The sequence below is a fragment of the Enhydra lutris genome, unplaced genomic scaffold, assembly GCF_002288905.1.
Source record: "Enhydra lutris kenyoni isolate GAN:26980312 unplaced genomic scaffold, ASM228890v2 scaffoldscaffold79, whole genome shotgun sequence".
NCBI lineage: Eukaryota > Metazoa > Chordata > Mammalia > Carnivora > Mustelidae > Enhydra > Enhydra lutris.
This window is the reverse complement of record NW_019154163.1, coordinates 8,285,372-8,310,059: the sequence shown is the minus strand read 5'-3', so window position 1 is coordinate 8,310,059 and position 24,688 is coordinate 8,285,372. Positions and strand designations below refer to the sequence as shown.

The 24,688-nt window shown below is 36.0% G+C and overlaps 1 protein-coding gene across 1 annotated transcript in view; it reads left to right on the top strand.

Annotated features, from left to right (window-relative positions):
* Nucleotides 1-24,346, top strand: part of LOC111160915 (cysteine rich hydrophobic domain 1) — a 29,896-nt gene extending 5,550 nt beyond the window's left edge. The window contains exons 2-3 of the mRNA XM_022524299.1: nt 6,356-6,410; nt 24,167-24,346. Coding sequence (XP_022380007.1) covers nt 6,356-6,410; nt 24,167-24,346 — 235 coding nt within the window. The remainder of the gene's footprint in view (nt 1-6,355; nt 6,411-24,166) is intronic.
* Nucleotides 24,347-24,688: the final 342 nt, after the last annotated feature.

Sequence of the window (24,688 nt, the reverse complement as noted above, 5' to 3'; positions counted from 1 at the left end):
TATAACTTAGTATCTACTACTTTTCTTCTTAGTGTTTCTAGGATAAGTATTTGGATCCAGTGTATTGAAATACAAGGATAATTATATCTCATGAGATCTTTTATTTATAGGCATTATCATACTCTGTTTTTAAAGATTTTATTTGTTTATTTGAGAGAGAGAAAAAGCACGAGAAGGGGGAGGGTCAAAGAGAGAAGCCGACTCCCCACTGAGCAGGAAGCCTGATGTGGGACTCAATCCTGGGACTCCAGGATCATGACCTGAGACGAAGGCAGTCGCTTAACCAACTGAGCCACCCAGGCACCCTGTCACACTCTTTATAGTACTTAAAACATACAGGGGTGCCTGGGTGGCTCAGTCAGTTAAGCATCTGCCTTCGAATAAGGTCATGATCTTGGGGTCCTGGGATCAAGCCCCGCATTGGGCTCCCTGCTCAGAGGGGAGTCTGCTTCTCCCTCTCCTTCTGCCCCTTCATCCCCTGTCACCCATTTGTGTACCCATTCTCTCTCTCTCTCAAATAAATAAAATCTTTTAAAAAATGAACATACAGATATTTACCCTTCATAGTAGATCTGTATAGAAGTTAGTAGTGATGATAGGTTACCAGTTCTTATAAAATTGTCTCACTAAAATTAATCTATGAGCTAAAGTTATTCCATATGGAATTGAAAAAGATGGCCAAGTTTGCCAAACAGTGCATTTCTCCAAAAACTTGGACAGCAATTATTATACTTAGACTATAATTATTGATACTTCTCAGGTCAGTTAATGGAATGCCTTTTCCATAAACAGTTGTCTTTGAGGAATTACAGTGATGCATTGTTAATATGTGTTTGTATAAGGTAAATATTTTATAAGATTTTAGAATGGGGAAGCTATGGTAACTTGCTATTTTACAGTGTGGCAAGACATTATTATTTTCATATAAAATATTAAAGAGATTTAACTATAATATTTTTGAAAATATCTTTGAATTTCATAGCATAGACTTTTCTTTTTCATGGTATAGTAAATAAAGTTCAATGTATACACTAAAGAATTGTTACTGTAAGTACATAGTTTTCTAGTAAAATCATCTTTCTTAATGGCAGAATTTTACTTGTTTTATCTGTTTTTTTAAGCAACCTGAACACATAAACTTTCATTTGTATAAGGTTTTCAAAGTCTGGTGTGTAGCCATTTCCAAAAAGATTAAAAGCAATGAGGATGTGGGGAGGGAGAGAGAAGGGAAGAGCAACTAAGAGGACCCACCCTTCTTTGTCTCAGTTTCCTTTACTCCAAAGAATCATCCAAGAAATTAAAAATTTGAAGACACTTGACAGATAAAATGCAGTCATTAGGAACCACCAGGTAGGACAGCTTCAAACACAGAATAGGCTCTATATTTAATGAAGTTGATAAAATGGACAGTGTGAGAAGTTCCCAAGTGCTCATTTATCTAATGCTGGAAAATCCCCACATCTTGGCTAATGCCTATCACTAATCAATAATGGGTAGTTGATCTTGTCTAACCTCTGTGGACTCACAGTTCTTAATAGTTTGTTTATGAAACAGAGCTGAGGTGTTTATTCAGCAGCAGCCATTTCAACATTTTCCTAGTAGCTATAAAGTGAAATGTATGCCCAAGGTTATCTGAGTTAAGTATTTTTTTTAAGTGCTGAGTTTCTAATGAAAAAAAGATAAATCTCTGGTAGGCAAGAATCGGATTGTTACTGCCTTTTAGCTAAAATTCTGAGAGTATATCAAGCCTAGTTTGCCTATATTTATACCTTTTGAAAATATATATGTGTGTGTGTGTGTGTGTGTGTATGCATACACATACATACACATGTTAAAGGAGTATTTTAAAAAGTAAAATGACACTTTCCTTACCATATTTAATATACTTTTTATATTTTAGAAAAGACAGTCCCTTTTTATATTAAAGTAGAATATTGGTAATGTGAATATAGCAAGTATATATTGAGAACTTGAGCACTGGTGTATGCACTATGAAAAATACAGGAGAAAAGTGAAGTATAAACCTTGCTTTATAAAACTAACAGGAAAATTGCTTTCAAGATATCTCTATAGCAATAGAGCAGCAAAGAATAATGGGAAATATTTTATTAGCTATCAAATTATATAGTACAGATTAGAAACCGCTGTGAGCATTCAGAGAAAAAGGAAATCCATAAAAGCTTGAACATTGAAGGTATTACAGCAGGGGTTGGGACTTGACTTGAGCCTTGAAGATTGCATAGGATTTAAACTAGGGAAGGGAAGCAAGAGGAACCACCTGAGCAAAGACAATAGCCAATATGGCTCTTGTAGTGGAAGGGAAGGAATCATTATGAGAATGATTTCAAAGGAACAAATATCAGGATTTGGTGCCACCTCAGAGCAAGCAAGGTGCAAAAAATAAGGGAGGGAAGGTGCAAAACCAATACCAAGGTCTAGGTTAAAGAGAATTCAATGTGTCGTTGATAGATACGAAAAATTTGAAAGGGGGGGCCTTGTTTCCAATAAAGAGATAACATTTAATTTTAGACATGTTTTACTTGAGATAGTATTGTTTTTGGTAAGATATTGAAATAGAAATTTTTAGTATGCAATTAGAGATCAAAGAATATTGGAAAATGCAGAACTAGAGATACAGATTTGGTGGTAATCAGCATAGAAGGGTTATCAAAGCTACGAAACATAGAGGGACTGTTAAAGTTCACTTAGAAAGACAAGCAGATGACTAAAAGCCAAATTTTTGGAAAAGGCAAGAATGTTAGAGGAGAGTAGAAGGATAGGAGAGTGTTAGGGAGTGACCAAACAGTGCGACAAAGCTGCAAAGTAAAGGGAAAATGTTCTAGGAAGAGAATATGTAATTGGCAATAAATAAGACATGATGAACTTGTCTTTCTGAATAAATTTACTCAGTGAGAGATTATTTTCAGTAAAGTGACAGCATTATAAGGGAAATTATAAACAGTTAAGAAAGGAGGAAATATTAAGGAAATGGAAACAAGAAAGTTCACTTGCTCAGTGGTAAATGCAAAGAGAATAGCAAAGCTGGGGCTACAGTTGAACTAGTATGTGGTTTATCTTCCCCTCTCCTCAGGCAGGAGTCATTTTGGAGTGGTGCTGGTCCTTGCCAGGGCTGCTTGCAGGATAAAATGTGCCAGGAGCTGCTTTGGACGGATGCGTGCCTAGTGGGGTAGGTTGGATGGGGTAGATCCACAGGAGAACACAGAAGCAGAGTGTGTGGTGTTAGCAAGGTAGGTGGAGAGTGTTCTCCCTGATTCCTGCAGGTGTCCTGGTATCTAGGCTGGGGATAGGATGGAGGTGGGGTTGGCACCCACCAGCTCTTTTGTTCTTGAAGAAGTCTCCTAAAGATCCCTGCCCCTCCAGCACACATTCTGAGATTAGTAAATAGATCTCCTTTCTGTATACCCAGATCCTTTTTAAATTTCTGTTTCAATGTTTTTATCTCAGCAGTGTTGTTGTTAGGCTGTCTCTTTAAGGGCTTAGTTTCCTGTTGCTCTCTCGCTCTCCAAGAGCTAAGACTGCTGATTTTTTTTAATTTATTTTTTTAAGAGAGAGAGAGAGAGCACACACGCATGCGCAAGGGGAGGGGCAGAGGGAGAGAGAGAATCTTAAGCAGGTTCCATGCTGAGCATGGAGCCCAATGTGGGACTCAGTCTTACAACCCTGAGATCATGACCTAAGCTGAAATCAAGAGTTGGATACTGAACAGACTGAGCCACCCAGGTGCCCCATAAGCCTGCTGATTTTTAAATACCCAGAGTTAAGCCTTACTGCATTTCAAAGCCAAATATTATGGGGACTTGTCTTCCAAGTCCAGGTTCCTGGTGGGGGGTGGTTGCTGGGGGGGTCTGCTCCTCTCCCTTCTCAGTGCTTGTGATGTCCCTTCCATTTGTGGTTAGTGTCACCAGGAGCTTGAGTCCTGACCATGTTTCTACACTTCCTACCCTTTGTGTGACTTATTCTCTTCAGTTAACTGGAAAGTCTGCTGTGCAGTCTTTGGGTGGTTTTCTGTGTTCATTGCACTGATATGGCTGTTATCTAGGGTGTATCTGTGGAATGAGGTGGACTTGGGAATCCTCCTACTCTGCCATCTTCCCAGACTCTAAATCAAGAACATGTTATTGACATTGCATCCAAAAGGCATTTAGACAAGATATGGAAATAGAGCTCTACTTTAAAGTGTATAATGTCTCCTTTTAAAAATGAAACCTATTATCTGTTACTGTGTTACACAATAAGAATTTACTCTTTGTGGAATAATGAATTAAATTATATCTTTTTGAGATCATCTTTCACACATCAAAAGAATCAAACGTTTGGTCAGACGTTTTTCTACCTTTTAGATAGTGATGAGGTCACTATTTAGCTACATATAACTGAAATGAAGGATGTTTCTTGCTCTCTTATATATTGGTCATGTTATTGAATGCTGAGTTAGTACATAGTTGCAAATATATATTTAATACTGGAGTGTCAGTTTCTCAAAGAGCACATGAAATTTGCCATAAAAATTCATGTACAGGGGTATACTATCTTATTTTTTTTGAAGATTTTATTTATTTATTTTATAGAGATCACAAGTAGGCAGAGAGGCAGGCAGAGAGAGGGGGGAAAGCAGGCTCCCTGCTGAGCAGAAAGCCCGATGTGGGGCTCGATCCCAGCACCCTGAGATCATGACCTGAGCCGAAGACAGAGGCTTAATCCACTGAGCCACCCAGGTGCCCCTATACTATCTTATTTTCCAGTTTGGCTGTATCCTGTGTTCAGGTATAGACTTAAAGGAAACATTATTATGAGAACATTATTATGTTCTCATTACATATACTGATACCTAGAGAAGTAATTAACTATTTTTAAATGAAGTTAAGATCTTTTTATGGTTGCTAATTAATTGTCCCAAATATCTTAAAACATAGAATTTGTTGTTTTAAAATACATTTTAAATACACAAGAGTATACACACACACACACACACACACACACACAGATGTGTACCTTGCTACTAGCTGCTAAGTATAGAGAATTTTTGTGTTTAAGATGTGCTTGTGTTCCAGAAAAGGAGCTATTAGCATAAATGATACAAGGAGAATATGGTATTCCCACATAGTTTTAATAAGACATTTGGATTCTTACATGTCTTTAATGTGACCGTAAGACTAAAGGGCCATAAATCAGTTGAATCAAACAGTATTGTAGCTTATTATTAAACAAACTTTTATTAAATACCTACTAGATTACTTTATGCTACTAAGCAAAAAGATAAATAAGTCATAGTTTCTGCTTGCAAAAAGCTGAGTACAGGACAGAAAGAACTTAGGGATCAGCATTTGAATTTTGGTCCTCCCCACCTTACTAGATATATGACTTTGTGCAAGTCTTTTAGTTACTTTTTGAAAAAAAAATTTTCTGAGTGTCAGCTTCCTTGTCTTTAAGAGGGCGATGACAGTACTAGTCTTTCAGGGTTGTAAACTTCAGAAGTAACATATTTATCTAGCGCAGTGTCTAACCCATGGCAAATTGTTACTGTTATTGCCTACCTCACCAAGAATTCTCAATAAATATTCCTGTGTTTTTTTTTAATTTTTACTTAAAACCCATCATCTACTATACTATACTATACTACACTATAAAATTATAGTTACTATGGTATATCATCTGAGGATGGTATACAGGATGATATGCAGAAAGTGACCTTTGTTATCCCTACTGAAACCAACAAGTCGGTGATTGAAGGCTCATAAAATTCATCTTGACTTCTGAAAACAGATTTCATTGAGCTTACTTGAGTCAGAGCTTTCAAGGCTGAGACCTGTTTTCTGAAAACAAGTTGAGCATATACGTGAAAGCCATTCATAAAGATCAACCTTTGAGTATCTGAATACTAACTGATCATAAGTTTTTGAGCTACAGCTCCAAAGGTTACATTAGTCTTTATTAGGAAAATTTTCATATATGCATAAAAGTAGAAAGAATAGGATTATCCACTCCTACATACTACCAATCAGCCAGTTTTAAAAGTTACCAACTAAAATGGGTTTTAACAGAAATATTTCAGTCAAAAATCTTATTTCCAGCTCTTATTTGTTATTATTTAATCCCATATCATGCATGGATGTAATTAGAATACTACTTTAACATTTGCACCATAGGTTTTTTTTACTATTAATTCAGATTAATAGTCAAAGATTTGTTTTCTATAAATACCATAACATTATTTTTAGGACACATTTTTAAATCACAACATCAAACAAAAAATGCAAGCCTTTGCTAGTTAAAAAGGGAGGGGGTAAAGAGTTAAATATGCTGGGTAGAATATATTTTGTTCTTTGTTTTTAAGGTTTGGCTTGAGCAACAAGTTTGATACTGAATTTCCCTCAGTTCTAACAGGGAAGGTAAGTGAGAGTTTGCTTTGAACTTTTCAATTCTAAAAGCATTGTTTTATAGTTTATTCAGTATTATGACAAATACTTTGGCTCCCTGGTATTGATAATAACAAGAGGCCAGGGTACTTGGAAGCTGTGTCATTACTGACAAAGCTGTCACTATGACTACTAGCCTATGACCATTTATTTTGCTCATTGTCCATTAATGCCAGCTATTAATTGCTTATCTGTTCAGTTTTTCCGATTTTGACCTTTATTCTCAGCACTAGTAGCTATAATTGTTTTCATTTAGGTCCCTAATCCCAGTGTTCTTTAGAGTTAACAAAGTTATCATTGTTTAACTTTGTATCACTCTATTATTTTTAAAAGTGTCCTGCAGTATGATTTGTTACACATCAAAAGAATCAAGTGTTTGGTCAGACGTTTTTCTACCTTTTAAATAGTTTGAGTTTCTAAAATTGGACTCGCTGCAATAAATTACTACTTTTCTGTTCTCTGGTTCCTCTACATTCCGCGGTATCTTCACACTTCAGGTTCAGCATTCAAAGACTTTTTAGGATTTGAGACTATGTTTAGAAAATTCTCTTACAACAGTAATGCTAACTTCTAGGCCCAAAGAAAAAGGTTTTGACTAAGGCAAAAATTTGCTTATACATGTTTGTTACTTGAGGAAATATACAAGAAAGAGAAAAGCCATTATATTACAAAATACTCAGTAATTCCCAAATGGTTAATAGCTGAATGCTAGATAGGTGAAATGATGACTTGGGGTTAAAAGAAATTAACTTTTTGTATTTTGAAGCCTGTAATTTAATACTATTCTGTACAATTTTATTACTAGAACAATGCTACTTGTCAGTATAGATTTGGTCAGATTTTAAAATCATTCCATTCCCTAAAGGGCCTTTATGCAATTTATTGTTAAATTTGTCATAATGTTAGTGAGAAAAGCAAGGTACAAATCCTTGTCTACAGTATGTATAATAAAGGGGAGAAATAAGCACATTAATAATTGTATAAAGAAATTCTAGAAGACTGCACATGGAACTAAATAAAAGTGGTGACCTTGATGGGAGAAGGAGAATGAGATAGGTGGAGTCAAGGATAAGGATAAGACCATTTTTGGTATTTTGGTATTTAGTATTATTTTGATTTTTGAACCACGTCACTGTGTTACCTATTCAAACCTGAATTTGCTTTAATTTGTCTGCTCATTCTACACTCTCTGAGAATGGGATAAAATGCATCTAATATTGGCTCCTTTTTGTCATGATACATTTTCTAGCTGCTTGCTTTTCACTTTTGGCCTACTCTCAGAGCATTATTCAGAGGTCGGTAGGGAGCAAAAGACAGCAGAGCTATTTCATTTCACAGGAGTTCTCACTAGAATTGTAAAAAATTCTATTTTATTTAACCCTGAAAGATATTTTATACTTTATTTGCTTCCTTTACCCCCTGAAAAATGGGAGCTAGCTAGAGACAGTATAGGGTAGTTAAACTTTGAAATCAGATCTGGGTTGGAATACAAGGTCTGTCACTTACTGTCTTTGTGGCCTTGAGAGAGCCACTTCTTTGAGCCTCAGTTTTTATGTGACTAGTACTTCATTTCTTATTGTAAGGATTAAATGAAAGAACATATGTAAAACTTCGAGTATATTGTCAGGTACTTACTAGCTTCCCAGTGTAAGGTTTTTTTCCCCACCAGTGTATCCCAGTTTCATCCTGATTATTTATTTCTCCAATTTTTTCTTACCAGCTTTCAATTTTTAATTGCTTTTTCTACTTTTACATTCTTTATCTGAGTAACAGTTTATTGACTGGTCCCACCAGTAATCTGTCATTTTTAAACTGTTGACCTTTTCTGTCTCTCCTTATGTATACTGTCAAATCATTCTATATAATAAGCAAGTGGAAATAGTCCCTGGCTAAGTTAACAGAAGATATATGTCCATTTACATTTTTAGGGTACAAAGAGCCCTCTGGTTTGATGTTTTGGCCTCACTCTCTAGAATGTTCTACCTTCCTATCCTGATCATTTAGAATAATTTGCGAATTGAAGCAGCAGTTCAAACTTAGATTTGTTTTATATGAATTAATCATATATGTTTTCTCCAAAAGAAAAAAATAGCTGTGGAAAAATCCCTTGAATAATAATGTGTTTGTGGAAAGATGACAAATTCAGTATTAAAGAGAATGTGAATTAAAACATCTCCAAGGGAAAACTTGTGCTTTGTGTTTCCCTGGTGCTGCTGCATGTGTTGTCTGGGCAGTTACATTCAGTTTTATTACTGGTTTGTTTTTTAAAAGTTTGAATTACAAGTCCAAGGATTTCTAGAAAATGAATAATCAAAAAAAATGTCAGAGCATAGAGTTTACAGGCACAAAATGTATCCATCTTTGAAATGGGCTGGTTTTATATGATCAAGGAATACTTAGAATATTTCTTCATGTTTCTTTCCAAGCCTTTTAAAACTAAAACTCCATCATTGAAAAAGGTAGTACAGTCTTTTTAAAGTAGAATAAGAATATTAAGCTGCAATCTGAATATGAGCTTTTTTAAAGATATCCTTTCTCTTCAGGTGACCATTTCTATAGCACATATCAATGATTGGGTATTCTAGTGTGCATTATTTTAAGTGGACAGGATTTCTCATATATTAAATGAGGCATAAATGATACCTTGATTTTTTTCTTAGTTTAGTTTTTAGTGATGAAAACATCACCAACAGGAATTCTGAAAGTCTGATTTTTAAAAGCTACATGGTGGTAACATTAATTTTATTCACTTTTCTTTTTAATGAGACAATTTTTGTCCAGTAGGCACTGTTGTAATTGTATAGGTTATTATGAATTATCCAAATGCTTCTCTGATAACTGGGGGAAGAGGCAAGAAGAATTACATTAACCAGAAAAAAAAGGAAAAAGGAAGTTCTGAATTCCAAACTTAACAGCCTTTGTGTAAAATATTTTAAAATGAATAAATGCAGTCTTTAAAATAGAAAAATAAATCTACCTTTTAAAAAATCAGTCTTCTGGCATGAATGGGATTCTAAATAGCTTTTATGCCTAAACTAAGCAAAACTGTACAGAATTAATTCTGAAAACGTAAAAAACCATTTTGACAAGCTTCATGGCTCAGTACTAATTTTGTATTTATGTGTTAATGCTTCTAATACAAATAAAAAGATAACCTACATTAAGTGCAGAAAAGATTGTTTTGCCCATTTTACTAATGATAAGTCTTCCTGTCATGATAAGATATATCAAGCCGGTGCATACTGCAGATTCTGGTGACCAGAAAATGAAATAACTACAGTACTTTGGAAAAGAAATGAAAGCTTCTGGCCCTCAGCTTAGAACAATTAAATGGTATTATGGGGAGATTAGTGTGTGATATTGGGGGAAATCTAAGCCATAAAATCGACCACTACTATTGTGATCCAATATGACAAGTGATTGATAGGGTTGTGTTCCCCATGATTGAAGGAGGCAAAACAGTCTTGCTGGGTTTTGCTTATATTTTCTTCTGTTTGCAGTCTCTTGCATCCTATTATAAAATATTATGACTCTTCCCCCCACCTTTATGATGTAGCCTTCTTTTTTCTTTCCAAGAAAGTCAGAAGGAATTCAGTTTCTTTATAACCTGCCATTTAGCTAGAAAGTAAAAGGCTTCCATCTAACTTTCATTACTAAAGATACTCGATTATATGGAAGTAAATGAGTAACACTCTAATTCCACAGTTAACTAAACATTTTTTTCACAATGTTTAAATCAGGAGTTAACCAATTCTCATTTACTATGTCCTTATCATCTGTTTTATGACTTTACTGTTATTCAAACACAAATTTTCTTTCTAAAGACAATCCTGGCCTCCTTTTAAAGGCAAAACGAAGGTTTTATTTTGTTTTTTGAAATTCTAGTAGTTTTCCTTTCAATGTATTTATCTTATGACTTCAAAAAATTTGAATTCTCATTTTTAGTAACTTCAGTATAGTAGTTTATAGTTTAATCATGGTGACAAAGTAATAATTGACACAATTATGTGTTAAAGGTGGAAAGTATTGGCAAGAAAGAAGGAAAATTGCTACATTCTTTTAAAAGTTTTGTTTATTTATTTCCAGAAGCATGTAATAAAAGATTTTATAACAAATTTTGTATATCTTGGCATATATTTTATTTGCAATATTTTAAAACAAAAAGCACGTTTTACCTTTTCAACTGATTGGTTTCTGGCTTTAGCCTCGCTCTTTATTTTTATTTTTTTGTCTGTGCTTATACACTTCCAAATAAATACTCTAAGTAAAAATTTTACTTTTTAAATAAAAATTTAAATTCTAGTTATAAGCACTTAAATTTGTAAGTGCACAGATTTAATAATTTTATGATTTACATTAGTTTATATAAAATTTACCATATTTTAAAAATGTATTAGTGTTTCTAGATACACAATTTAAAGAGAATTTATAGTAATGTTATATTACAGATTAGAGCTAAATATATAAATATATTGTCCTTATTTTAATTTCTATTTCATTGCTCAGTGATTGACTAGGAAAAAGAAGTTGAGTATCACTGAGAGGTAAATCTTAAGATAGCAACTTGGCATTGTTTTTTTTCTGATGTAAAATGCTCTTTCTTTTTTTATTAATTATTTTTATTAACATATAATGTATTATTTTCCTCCGGGGTACAGGTCTGTGAAACATCAGGCTTACACACTTCACAGTACTCACTATATCACATACCCTCCCCAATGTACATAACCCAACCACCCTCTCCACCACCACCTCCCCCCAGCAACCCTCAGTCTGTTTTGTAAGATTAAGAGTCTCTTATAGTTTGTCTCCCTCCCGATCCCATCTTGTTTCATTTTTTTCCTTCCCTACCCCCCAGACTCTCCACTCTGCCTCTCAGATTCCTCATACCAGAGAGATCATATGATAATTGTCTTTCTCTGATTGACTTATTTCGCTCAGCATAATACCCTCTAGTTCTATTCACGTCATAGCAAATGGCAAGATTTCATTTCTTTTGATGGCTGCATATTGTGTGTGTGTGTGTGTGTGTTTGTGTGTGTATATGTATATATGTATACACACACACATACACACACACCACATCTTCTTTATCCATTCATCTCTTGATGGACAGCTTGGCTCTTTCCATAGTTTGGCTATTGTGGAAATTGCTGCAATAAACATTTGGGTGCACTTGCCCCTTTGGATCAGTACATTTGTATCCTTAGGGTAAATACCCAGTACTACAATTGCTGGCTCATAGGGTAGCTCTATTTCCAACTTTTTGAGAAACCTCCATGCTGTTTTCCAGAGTGGCTGCACCAGCTTCCATTCCCCTTTTGCCGCACCCTCTCCAACATCTGTTGTTTCCTGACTTGTTAATTTTTGCCATTCTGACTTGTGTGAGGTGATATCTCATTGTGGTTTTGATTTGTATTTCCCTGATGCTGAATAATGTTGAGCACATTTTCATGTTGTTCTGTTCTGTTGGCCATCTGGATGTCTTTGCCAAAATGTCTGTTCATATCCTCTGCCCGTTTCTTGGTTGGATTATTTGTCCTTTGGGTGTTGAATTTGATAAGTTCTTTATAGATTTTGGATACTAGCCCTTTATCTAATATGCCATTTGTGAATATCTTCTCCCATTCTGTCAGTTGTCTTTTGGTTTTGTTGACTGTTTCTTTTGCTGTGCAAAAGCTTTTGATCTTGATGAAGTCCCAATAGTTCATTTTTGCCCTTGCTTCCCTTGCCTTTGGCAATGTTTCTGGAAGAAGTTGCTGCGGCTGAGGTCAACGAGGTTGCTGCCTGTGTTCTTCTCAAGAATTTTGATGGATTCCTGTCTCACATTGAGGTCTTTCATCCATTTTGAGTCTATTTTTGCATGTCGTTTAAGGAAATGGTCCAGTTGCATTCTTCTGCATGTGACTGTCCAATATTCCCAACACCATTTGTTGAAGAGACTGTCTTTTTTCCATTGGGCATTCTTTCCTGCTTTGTCAAAGATTAGTTGACCGTAGAGTTGAGGGTCTATTTCTGGGCTCTATTCTGTTCCATTGATGTATGTGTCTGTTTCTGTGCCAGTGCCATACTGTTTTAATGACTACAGCTTTGTAATAGAGCTTGATATCTGAATTGTGATGCCGCCAACTTTGGCTTTCTTTTTCCACATTCCTCTGGCCATTTGGGGTCTTTTCTGGTTCCATATAAATTTTAGGGTTATTTGTTCCATTTCTTTGAAAAAAAATGATGGTATTTTGATAGGGATTGCATTAAATATGTAGATTGCTTTAGGTAGCATAGACATTTTCACAATATTTTTCTTCCAATCCATGAGCATGGAACATTTTTCCATTTATTTATGTCTTCATCAATTTCTTTCATGAGTACTTGATAGTTTTCTGAGTGCAGATTCTTTGCGTCTTTGGTTAGGTTTATTCCTAGGTATCTTATGGTTTGGGGTGCAATTGTAAATGGGATTGACTCCTTAATGTCTCTTTCTTCTGTCTTGCTGTTGGTGTGTAGAAATGCAACTGATTTCTGTGCATTGCTTTTATATCCTGACACTTTGTTGAATTCCTATATGAGTTCTAGCAGTTTTGGAGTGGAGTCTTTTGGGTTTTCCACATAAAGTCATATCACCTGCAAAGGGTGAGAGTTTGACCTCTTCTTTGCCTTTTATTTCTTTTTGTTGTCTGATTGCTGAGGCTAGGACTTCTAGTATTACGTTGAATAGCAGTGGTGATAGTGGACATCCCTGCTGTGTTCCTGACCTTAGGGGGAAAGCTCTCAGTTTTTCCCCATTGCGAGTGGTATTCACTGTGGGTTTTTCATAGATGACTTCGATGATATTGAGGTATGTACCCTCTATCCCTACACTTTGAGGAGTTTTGATCAAGAAAGAATGCTGTACTTTGTCAAATGCTTTTTCAGCATCTATTGAGAATATCCTGTGATTCTTGTTCTTTCTTTTATTAATGTATTGTATCACATTGATTGATTTGTGGATGTTGAACCAAACTTGCAGCCCAGGAATAAATTCCACCTGGCCATGGTGAATGATCCTTTCAATGTACTGTTGGACCCTATTGGCTAGTATTTTGGTGAGAATTTTTGCATCCGTGTTCATCAAGGATATTGGTCTGTAATTCTCCTTTTTGGTGGGGTCTTCATCTGATTTTGGGATCAAGGTAATGCTGTCCTCATAAAATGACTTTGGAAGTTTTCCTTCTATTTCTATTTTTTGGAACAGTTTCAGGAGAATAGGTATTAATTCTTCTTTAAATGTTTGGTAGAATTCCCCCAGGAAGCTGTCTGGCCTTGGGCTCTTGTTTGTTGGGAGATTTTTGATGACTACTTCAATCTCCTTACTGGTTATGGGTCTGTTCAGGTTTTCTATTTCTTCCTGGTTCAGTTGTGGTAGTTTATATGTCTCTAGGAATGCATCCATTTCTTCCAAATTGTCAAATTTGCTGGCATATAGTTGCTCATAATATGTTCTTAAAATTGTTTGTATTTCTTTGGTGTTGCTTGTGATCTCTCCTCTTTCATTCATGATTTTATTTATTTGGGTCCTTTCTCTTTTCTTTTTGATAAGTCTGGCCAGGGGCTTAATAAAAATTCTTTCAAAGAACCAGCTCCTAGTTTCATTGATCTGTTTTACTGTCCTTTTGGTTTCTATTTCATTGGTTTCTGCTCTGATCTTTATTATTTCTCTTCTCCTGCTGTGTTTGGGCTTTCTTTGCTGTTCTTTCTCTGCTGTTCTTTCTCTATCTCTTTCTTTTAGGTGTAGGGTTATGTTGTGTACTTGAGACCATTCTTGTTTCTTGATAAAGGCTTATATCGCCATATATGTTCCTTTTAAGACTGCCTTTACTGTGTCCCACAGATTTTGAACTGTTGTGTTTTCATTTTCATTTGTTTCCATGAATTTTTTAAATTCTTCTTTAATTTCCTGGTTGACCCCTTCATTCTTTAGTAGGATGCTCTTTAGCCTCCTTGTATTTGAGTTCTTTCCAACTTTACTCTTGTGATTGAGTTCTAGCTTCAGTGCATTATGGTCTGAAAATATGCAGGGAATGATCCCAATCTTCTGATATCAGTTGAGACCTGATTTGTGACCCAGGATGTGATCTGTTCTGGAGAATGTTCCATGTGCACTAGAGAAGAATGTGTATTCTGTTGCTTTGGGATGGAATGTTCTAAATATATCTGTGATGTCCATCTGGCCAAGTGTGTCATTTAAGGCCTTTATTTCCTTGTTGATCTTTTGCTTGGATGATCTGTCCATTTCAGTGAGGGGGGTGTTAAAGTCCCCTACTATTATTGTATTATTGTCGATGTGTTTCTTTGATTTTGTTATTAATTGGTTTATATAGTTGGCTGCTCCCATGTTAGAGGCATAGATATTTAAAATTGTTAGATCTTCTTGTTGGACAGTGACTTCAGGTATGATATAGTGTCCTTCCTCATCTCTTATTATAGTCTTTTGCTTTAAATCTAGTTTATCTGATATAAGGATTGTCACCCCAGCTTTCTTTTTATGTCCATTAGCATGGTAAATTGTTTTCCACCCCCTCACTTTAAATCTGGAGGTGTCTTTGGGTCTAAAATTAGTTTCTTGCAGAAAGCATATTGATGGGTTTTATTTTTTTATCCATTCTGATACCCTGTGTCTTTTGATTGATTGGGGCATTTAGCCCATTTACATTCAGGATAGCTATTGAAAGATATGAATTTAGTGCCATTGTATTGCCTGTAAGGTGACTGTTACTGTATATTGTCATTGTTCCTTTGTGGTCCACTTCTTTTAAGCTCTCTCTTTGCTTAGAGGACCCCTTTCAATATTTCCGGTAAGACTTGTTTGGTGTTTGTGAATTCTTTTAATTTTTTTTTTTGTCCTGGAATCTTTTTATCTCTCCTTCTATTTTCAGTGATAGCCTAGCTGGATATAGTATTCTTCGCTGCATATTTTTCTCCTTTAGTGCTCTGAATATTTTATTCCAGTCCTTTCTGGCCTTCCAGGTCTCTGTGGATAAGTCTGCTGTCAATCTGATATTTCTACCATTGTATGTTACAGACTTCTTGTCCCAAGCTGCTTTCAGGATTTTCTCTTTGTCACTAAGACTTGTAAGTTTTACTATTAGATGATGGGGCGTGGACCTATATTTATTGATTTTGAAGGGGGTTCTCTGTGCGTCCTGGATTTTGATGCTTGTTTCCTTCCCTAAATTAGGGACGTTCTCTACTATAACTCACTCCAATATACCTTCTGCCCCTCTCTCTCTTTCTTCTTCTTCTGGAATCCCAATTATTCTAATATTGTTTTGTCTTATGGTATCACTTATCTCTCAAATTCTCCCTTCATGGTCCAGTAGTTGTTTGTCTCTCTTTTGCTCAGCTTCTTTATTCTCCATCATTTGGTCTTCTATATCACTAATTCTCTCTTCTGCCTCATTTATCCTAGCAATAAGATCCTCCATTTTTTATTACACCTCATTAATAGCTTTTTTGATTTCACATTGGTTAGATTTTACTTCTTTTATTTCTCCAGACAGGGTTTCTCTAATATCTTCCATGCCTTTTTCAAGTCCAGCTAGCACCTTGAGAATGATCATTCTGAACTCTAGTTCTGACATATTACCAATGTCCAATTGATTGGGTCCCTAGCCATTGGTACTGCCTCCTCTTCTTTTTTTGTGGTGAGTTTTTCTGCCTTGTCATTTTATCCAGATAAGAATATATGAACAAGATAATAAAATACTAAAAGGGTGGCAAAGACCTCAGAAAAATGTACACTACCCAAATCAGAAAAGATCCAAAACCGAGGGGAGAAGTATGGGGGAAAAATAAAAAATAAATATATATTTTTATTAGACTGGTGAATAGAACAGAGCCACCCACTTGATTTTGGGTCTATTTTGGTCTCTTGGAAGAATTTACCTCCCAAAATTTTAAAGAAAGAAAGACTATATACAAAAATAAGGGTAGACGTGATGAAGGGATGGAATTATGAGTGTAAAGATGAAATTTTTTAAAAAAATTCTAAAAAACGAATTGATAAGATAAATTGGTTGGAAAAAGAAAAAAAAAGAGGAGGGAATGTGCTCAGGCTGGAGACTAGAACACTGCCATGTGCTGGATTAGGGTATATTTTGATGTATTGGAAGAAATTGTGTCCCAAAATTTTTTATTAAAAAAAAAACCTGTATGTATACAAAAAATAAGGTTAAATACAAGGAAGGGATAAAATATCACTATAACAATGAAGGTTTAAAATGATTTTTTTAGAAAGGTATTGTTAAGACAAACTAGTTATAAAATGCTAAAAGAGGAAAGAGGAAAAGTTAATAAAATAGAATAAGAAAAAAATAAAATTAATAAAAAATTTAACTTTGCAAGACTAAAGGGTTATGCAGAAAAGCCATGAATTCTATGCAATGCTTTCCCCTAGCTTTGGAGTTCCGTTGTTCTCCTTGATCAGTGAGTTTGGTCTTGGCTGGATGTTCTTGCTGATCTTCTGGGGGAGGGGCCTGTTGCAGTGATTATCAAATGTCTTTGCCCTAGCCCGAATTGCACCACCCTTGCCAGGGCCCGGGCTAAGTAATCTGCTCAAGTTTGCTCTCGGAGCTTTTGTTCCCTGAATGCTTTCCGTAGAGCTCTGGAGGATGGGAATGAAAATGACCGCTTTCCAATCTCTGACCCAGAGGAACCAAGAGCTCGGGCCCCACTCCTCAGTGTGCCCTCAGAGATAAGCAGTCAATCACTCCTGTTTCCCTGGTCTCCAGCCGCACTCCGAGCTCACCCGGCATGTGACCAAATGTTTCTATCTCTGGTGCACAGCCCCAAACCCAGCAGATTCCTGCTGCACTGTTCCTTCAGGAGCAGGAAGATGAGTCTCCCCAGATCCACTTGTGGCATGAGAAGCAGTGGCCCATCTGTGCCTTGGATCGTGGTTTAAGAAAACACCAATCAGAAAGCTCATTCTTTGGCTCTGTCTGTAGTCAGCTTTCCTGCTCCAATACCTGGCAGCTTTGCCAAACTCAGACACCCCTGATCTTCCTGTGACCCTGCAGGACCTGAGACCACCCTTTCCCTGTGAGGGCTTCACCCCCACTAGCCTCTGGAACGATGTCCCTCAGTGGAGCAGACTTCTAAAAGTTCTGATTTTGTGCTCCGTTGCTCTTCCGCTTACCAGGAGCCGGCCCCTCCCCCACGGTCTATCTTCCCGTCCTTTCGGATTCACTTCTCCACGTGTCCTACCTTTCAAAAAGTGGTCGATTTTCTGTTCCTAGAATTGCTGCACTTCTCTTCTATCTCCGGTTGAGTTTGTAGGTGTTCAGAATGGTTTGATACCTATCTAGCTGAACTTCTGCGATCTGATGTCGCTTCAATCTGCTACTCCTCCGCCACCTTGCCTATCTCCCCTCTGTTTTTTTTTAAGATTTTATTTATTTATTTGTCAGAGAGAGAGCACACAAGCAGGCAGAGTGGAAGGCAGAAGGTGGAGAGAGAAGCAGGCTCCCTGCTGAGCACAGAGCCCAATGTGGGACTCGATCCCAGGGACCTGGGATCATGACCTGAGCCGAAGGCAGAGGCTTAACCGACTGAACCACCCAGGCATCCGACTCCCCTCTGTTTTTTAAAAGGACATCTCTGTTTTTCCTCTAAAGGATTGAAGAACTGAAGAACATTGAATTTGTATTCAAAATGTAGCTGATTGCCCATCACAAGCCATGCCCACCTGTGCACCTCTCTGGACGCCTTCCATTGTTCCTAGGCTCCATCACTCGCCTACTCAGCCAGATGCCTACAGGTGCCTTTGCACACTGCACTCAATTGCATGCACTCAGCAGCCCTCATGGGCCATGCCCAACCACACACCATCAGCTACTGTCACATACCATGCCCAGCCCTGTGCCCTTAGTCACCCTGGCCTGAAGCCCCCAGCTGCCACAGTGCTTCAGGGGATCCAGTATAGGACTAGTGACCCAGCAAAAATTTTGCTAACACTATCTTCCTCAGTGGGAACTCCTCCCACCCAGAGCTGGCCTCCTGGGTCCCCACAGAGAGCAAGCATGGCCACAACAGGCAGAAAGTCACTGCAAATGACTGCACTAAAAGGAAAATTGAATCAGATGAAACAGCAGGGCATAAAAACACACATAGGATACTCTACTGAAGATCCAGGTTCTGGTGAACAGGGGACACTGCACTCCAGGGCTCTCTAGGACTTCTTCTTCATAAAATCACTACTTTCAAGAACAGAAGAAACACTGACTTAATCTTAACACAGAGAAAAGAGACACAAAGAGGCAAACAAAATGACGAGAGAGAGAAATTGATCCTAAATGAAAGAACAGGACAAGGCCATAGCCAGAGACCTAAGTCAAACAGATGTAAGTAACATCCCTGATAGAGAATATAAGCAGTGGTCATAAGGATACTCATTGGACTTGAGAAAAAAGTGGAAAACCTGAGTGAGACCCTTAACACAAAGGAAGGAATAACATAGCAGAGATAAAGGGCACAACATAAATGAAATGAGAAACATGTGGGGTGCCTGGGTGGCTCAGTTGGTTGAACATTTGCCTTTGGCTCAGGTCATGATCCTGGGGTCCTGGGATCAAGCCCTACATAGGGCTCTCTGCTGAGCAGGGAGCCTACTTCTCCCTCTCCCTCTGCCTCCTACTATACCTACTTGTGACACCTCTCTCTCTCTCTCTGTCAAATAAATAAATAAAATCTTTTAAAAATAATAATAAAGAAATGAGAAACATGTTTGATGGAATAAACAGAGGATGGAAGAAGCAGAGAAATGAATTAGTGACCTAGAAGACAAAGTAATGGAAAATAATGAAGCTGAACAAGAGGGAGAAAAGAAAGAGAAGATGCAAAATGAGAATAAACAGAGAGAGCTGAGTGACTCCATCAAATGTAATAGCATTCATATTATAGGAATCCCAGAAAAAGAAAAGAGAGAAAGGGGGGGGGGGGCAAAAAATTTATTTGAAGAAATAAGAGCTGAAAGTTCCCCTAATCTTGGGAAAGAAAGAGAGATCTAGATCCAGGAGGCACAGAGAACCCCCCCTCAACAGAATCAACAAAAGCAGACCAACACAGAGATATATTGTCATTAAATTAAAATATAGTGATAAAAAATTTTAAAAGCAGCAAGACAAAAGAAGTCATTAAATTACAAGGGAAAACCCATAAGGCTAGCAGGAGGTTTTTCAAAAGAAACTTTGCAAACCAGAAATGGGTAACATGATATATTCAAGGTGCTGAAAGGGAAGAATCTGCAGCCAAGAATACTCTATCTACCTGGCTAGGCTATCATTCACAATACAAAGAGAGATAAAGTTTTCTAGACAAGCAAACGCTAAAGGAGTTCATGACCATTAAACCAGCTCTGCAAGAAATATTAAAAGGGCCTCTTTGAGTAGAGAGACCAAAAGTGACAGTATAGATGCAGGAAACACAAAAGCAGTAAAAATGAATTTTTCTGCAAAAAAGTCAAACTCACAAAGAAAGGATATAAAATACAATAACATACCTAAAAGGTGTGGAGGACAGGAGAAAAGAATATGTTCAAAGTTAAATGACCATCAAAAATATGGACTGCTATATGCAGAAGAGGTTATATACAAACCTTATGGTAAGCACATATCAAAAACCACTAATAGATATGCAAAGAATGGAGAGAAAAATCCAAACATATCATTAAAGAAATAAGCAAAACATGAAAAAAGACAAGAAAGGATCAGAGAAAGTCTTCAGAAACAACCACAAAACAAGTAATAAAATGGCAATAAATATATATCTATTGGTAATTACTTTGAATGTAAATGGACTAAATGCTTCAATCAAAAGACATAGGGTGGCATAATGGATTAAGAAAAAAAAACACCCATCTATTTGCTGCCTGCAAGAGGCCCATTTTAGACCTAAGGACACCTACAGATTGAGAGTGAGAGGATTGAGAAACATTTAACATTCAAATGGATATCAAAAGAAAGCCAGAATAGCAATATCTATATCAGACAAAACAGACTTTAAACCAAAGACTGTAACAAGAAGCAAAGGACAATATATAATAGTAAAGGGGATAATCCAACATGAAGATACATGAATTATATGATATATGAATTATATGCTATAAGATATGAAGATATGATAATTGTTTAAATGTAAATTATATATGTAAACAGTTAACAACAAACATAAAGGAACTAATCCATGATAATACAGTAATAGTAGGGAACTTTAACACCACACTTACATTAAGTGGACAGATCGTCTAAACAGGACATCAATAAGGAAACAATGGCTTTGAATGACACACTGGAATAGATGAACTTAACAGATATTCAGAACATTCCCTCCTAGGACAGCAGAATACACATTCTTTTCAAATGCACATTCATGATAAGAACTCTTAACAAAATAAGTTTAGAGAGAATATACCTCGACATAATAAAGGCCACCTATGAAAAATCCGCAGCTAACATCATCCTTAATGGTGAAAAACAGAACAAAACAGGGATGTCTGCTCTCACCACCTGTATTCAACATAGTACTGTAAGTCCTTGCCACAGCAGTCAGACAGCAAAAAGAAATAAAAGGCATCCAAATCAGCAAGGAAGAAGTAAAAGTTACACTATTTGCAGATGATATGATACTATATATAGAAAATCCTAAAGACCCCACCAAAAAATTGCTAGAACTGATAAACAAATTTAAGTCACAGGATACAAAATCAATGTACAGAAATCTGTTGCATTTCTATACACTAACAATGAAGTGATAGAGAAATTAAGAAAACATCCCATTTACAATTTCATCCAAAATAATAAGACACCTAAGAATAAACCTAACCCAAGAGGTGAAAGACCTGTACTCTGAAAACCATAAATCACTGATGAAAGAAATTCAAGACAACACAAAGGAATGGAAAGACATTCCATGCTCATGGATTGGAAAAACAAATATTGTTAAAATGCCTATATTACCTAAAGCAGTCTATAGATTTAATGCAGTCTACAACAGCATTTTTCACACAACTAGAATCAACAGCCCTAAAATTTGTCTGGAACCACAAAAGACCCCAAATAACCAAAGCAATCTTAAAAAAGAAAAGCAAAGCTGGAGGCATCACAATTCCAGACTTCAAGTTATATTTCAAAGCCATAATAACCCAAACAGTATGGTACTACCATAAGAACGATGTGGAGACAAAAGAACACTTAGGTACTATACTGTGGGGAATGCAAACTGGTGCAGCCACTATGGAAAACAGTATGGAAGTTCCTCAAAAAAGTTAAAAATAGAACTGCTTTATCATCCAGCAATCACACTACTAGGTATTTACCCAAAGAGTACGAAAACACTAAATCAAAGGGATATATGCACCTCAATGTTTATAGCAGCATTATTTACAAGAGCCAAAGTATGGAAGCAGTGTAAGTGTCCATGGACTGATGAATGGATAAAGAAAATGTGATATATAGTTACAGATACAGATATAGATATATCCACAAAATGCAATATTATTCAGCCATATAAAGGAATAGAATATTGCCATTTGCAACAACATGGATGGAACTAGAGAGTATATTTAATGCTAAGTGAAATAAGTCAGCCAGAGAAAGACAAATACTGTAGGATTTCACTTGTGTGTGGAATTTTAGATACAAAACAAGTAAAGGGAAAAAATAAGACAAAGCAAGAAACAGACTGTTAATTATAGAGAACAATCTGATGGTTATGGGGGGATGAGTGAAGTAGTGATGGGGATTGAGTGCACTTGTCTTGAAGAGCACAGGGTAATGTATGGAACTGTTGAATTACTCTATTATACACTTGAAACTAATATAACACTGTATGTTAACTTACTGGAATTAAAATGAAAAATTGAAAAACAAAATGTAGCCAATTAGCCTTTTGTTTATAATAGAACATGTAGCAAGGCTATGGATTATTAATGGTTACCTGATCAAATGCCTTGCCTTCAGGTGAGACCATGCAAAAGAGAGCTTTGCTTTTCTTTCTCCAAATCTAGTCAAGAGGAAGTGGCTTCCTTTTTCAAAGCATTCTGGTTAATGAGGTTCTTTTTAAGATATGAGGCCATTTCCTGTAAGATATATGAGACAAAGGTTATTATTTTCATTTTATATAGGAGAAACTAAAACTCAGAAAAATTAAATGAATTTGCCTATGATTTTTCATAGCTAATAAGTAACTATTACTTATTATTATTACTTATTAAATGAAAATCTTCATTTATTGTCTGATATGCTTAGCCTGTTAGCATTTTCTGTTTTCCAGTTACAAGGCTTGGTTCTCTGAATTTATTTTCATATTTACCCCAGGAAGTTAGTCATTTAATTGAAATTCTTTTTACTCAGTGATTGTCTTAAGTCATATTGCCAGCAATTTAGTTGGAGTGTATAGATTAGTTTACATACCCATGTAAAAACAGTTTTTTGAGCCTTGCAATTTTACAACTATTGTTGGTTAACATATTAGGAAGAAAATCAAATGTATGGGTTAAGCAATTAACTTTATTGAGTGGCGTGAACAATTCTAATAAAGCTAGTATAATGTTTTAATCATGATGGTGCTGAATTCTTTGGTCATTATATTTATAACATCTGCATGTTTTTATAGTGTTGATTCTAAGATATATCTATTAAAAGACAAAAATGTAATAAATTGAATTCTCTACTACAATTTTTACTTGGAAGAGTTGTAAAACTCCATATTTTATACACCTAACATGTTAATAGGGTTTTTATTTTATAGCAGCTTATTTTTTTCTAATATTTTCATAATTTTTGCATGCCCAGCCAGATGCTAGAATTTTTTCCCATAGATTTTACAGTCTGACAGCTTTCTAAATGAAAGAGAATAATTTTTGTGATCCACAAATGTGATTTCACTGAAAGCAAACTATTTTTAGTATGCCTTTGAATTGTATAACCTTCAAGCAGAATTTTCGGTATAAATCTAATTATGCCTGTCATGCTCTTGCCTTTGAACTAACTTTGTCATTGTTTACAGAGAGGCACAAGCAGCCACTTCCAGGAATGGTGGTAGTAATTAAGATATTAAATTTGTATATTTAAAAACCTTTCAAATTTCAAAATTTACAGCAGTTTTTTGAGTACATTTTATGCTGAATATTAAGACCCTTTTTTAATGTCGTTACTCCTCACTGTCTTATTAGTGTAATTTTCCCTACAAATGATGGCAAGTATTAAAATTGTGCTGCAAATTTGCCAGGGAGAAAGTTTCAAGAGTTGCCTATTTAAAAGTAATCCAGGAATATAACCAGAGTCTAATTTTAATTCCATTTCCTCTGGCAGTATTTAGGTTTTTATTGTTACATTATGCTTCTGGTCTTACAAGCGAGAATAATTGGAGACTATAATATTGCCTGAATAATGAGAATGTTTGGTAGAAAAACTGCTTGACAGGTATTCTTTACCACCAATTTTGCTGTCATTTTAATGCTGGTAATTTCAGAAGATTATTTTTGAACATCAGAATTACGTTCTGTAAACATGAAATTATATTGTTTTGCTTTATAATGTCATCCAAGAGTATGGTAATACATTAAAGGAGGAAATCTATTTAGACATGTAATTCCTTAAAGTGTTTGTAAAAGACAAACATTTTCTTCACATTTAGAGATAAATAGTGGAAAGCTGCCCACAAAATGTTAAGTAAAGATTGCACTCTTGTTATAGGTGGCCCCGGAAGAATTTAAGACCAGCATTGGCCGCGTGAATGCATGTTTGAAAAAGGCTCTCCCGGTCAATGTGAAATGGCTACTATGTGGTTGTCTCTGCTGCTGTTGCACACTGGGTTGCAGCCTGTGGCCTGTTATTTGTCTCAACAAAAGAGTGAGTAACCATTTTATTGTATAACCGTAGAGCTAACATTTATTGATCGCTTATATGTACTGAGTATGTTAAATGATTTTTTAAAATTCTCTTAACAGTGTTAGCCTCATCCTAGAGACAAGTTTAGGGACAGAGAGATTAAGTAATTTGTCCAGCCTTTATTAACACTTTGTCACTTAATATGATTTCCCATCATTTTATTTTTTTTCTCTTTTTTTGACTATTATTTTTTATTAGTTTCAGGGATAGAATTTAGTGATCCATCCGTTGCATGTAACACCCAGTGTTCATTTCATCAAGTGCTCTCCTTTCACCCATCATCCAATTATCCCTTCCCTCTCCCCACCTCCCCTCCAGCAACCCACA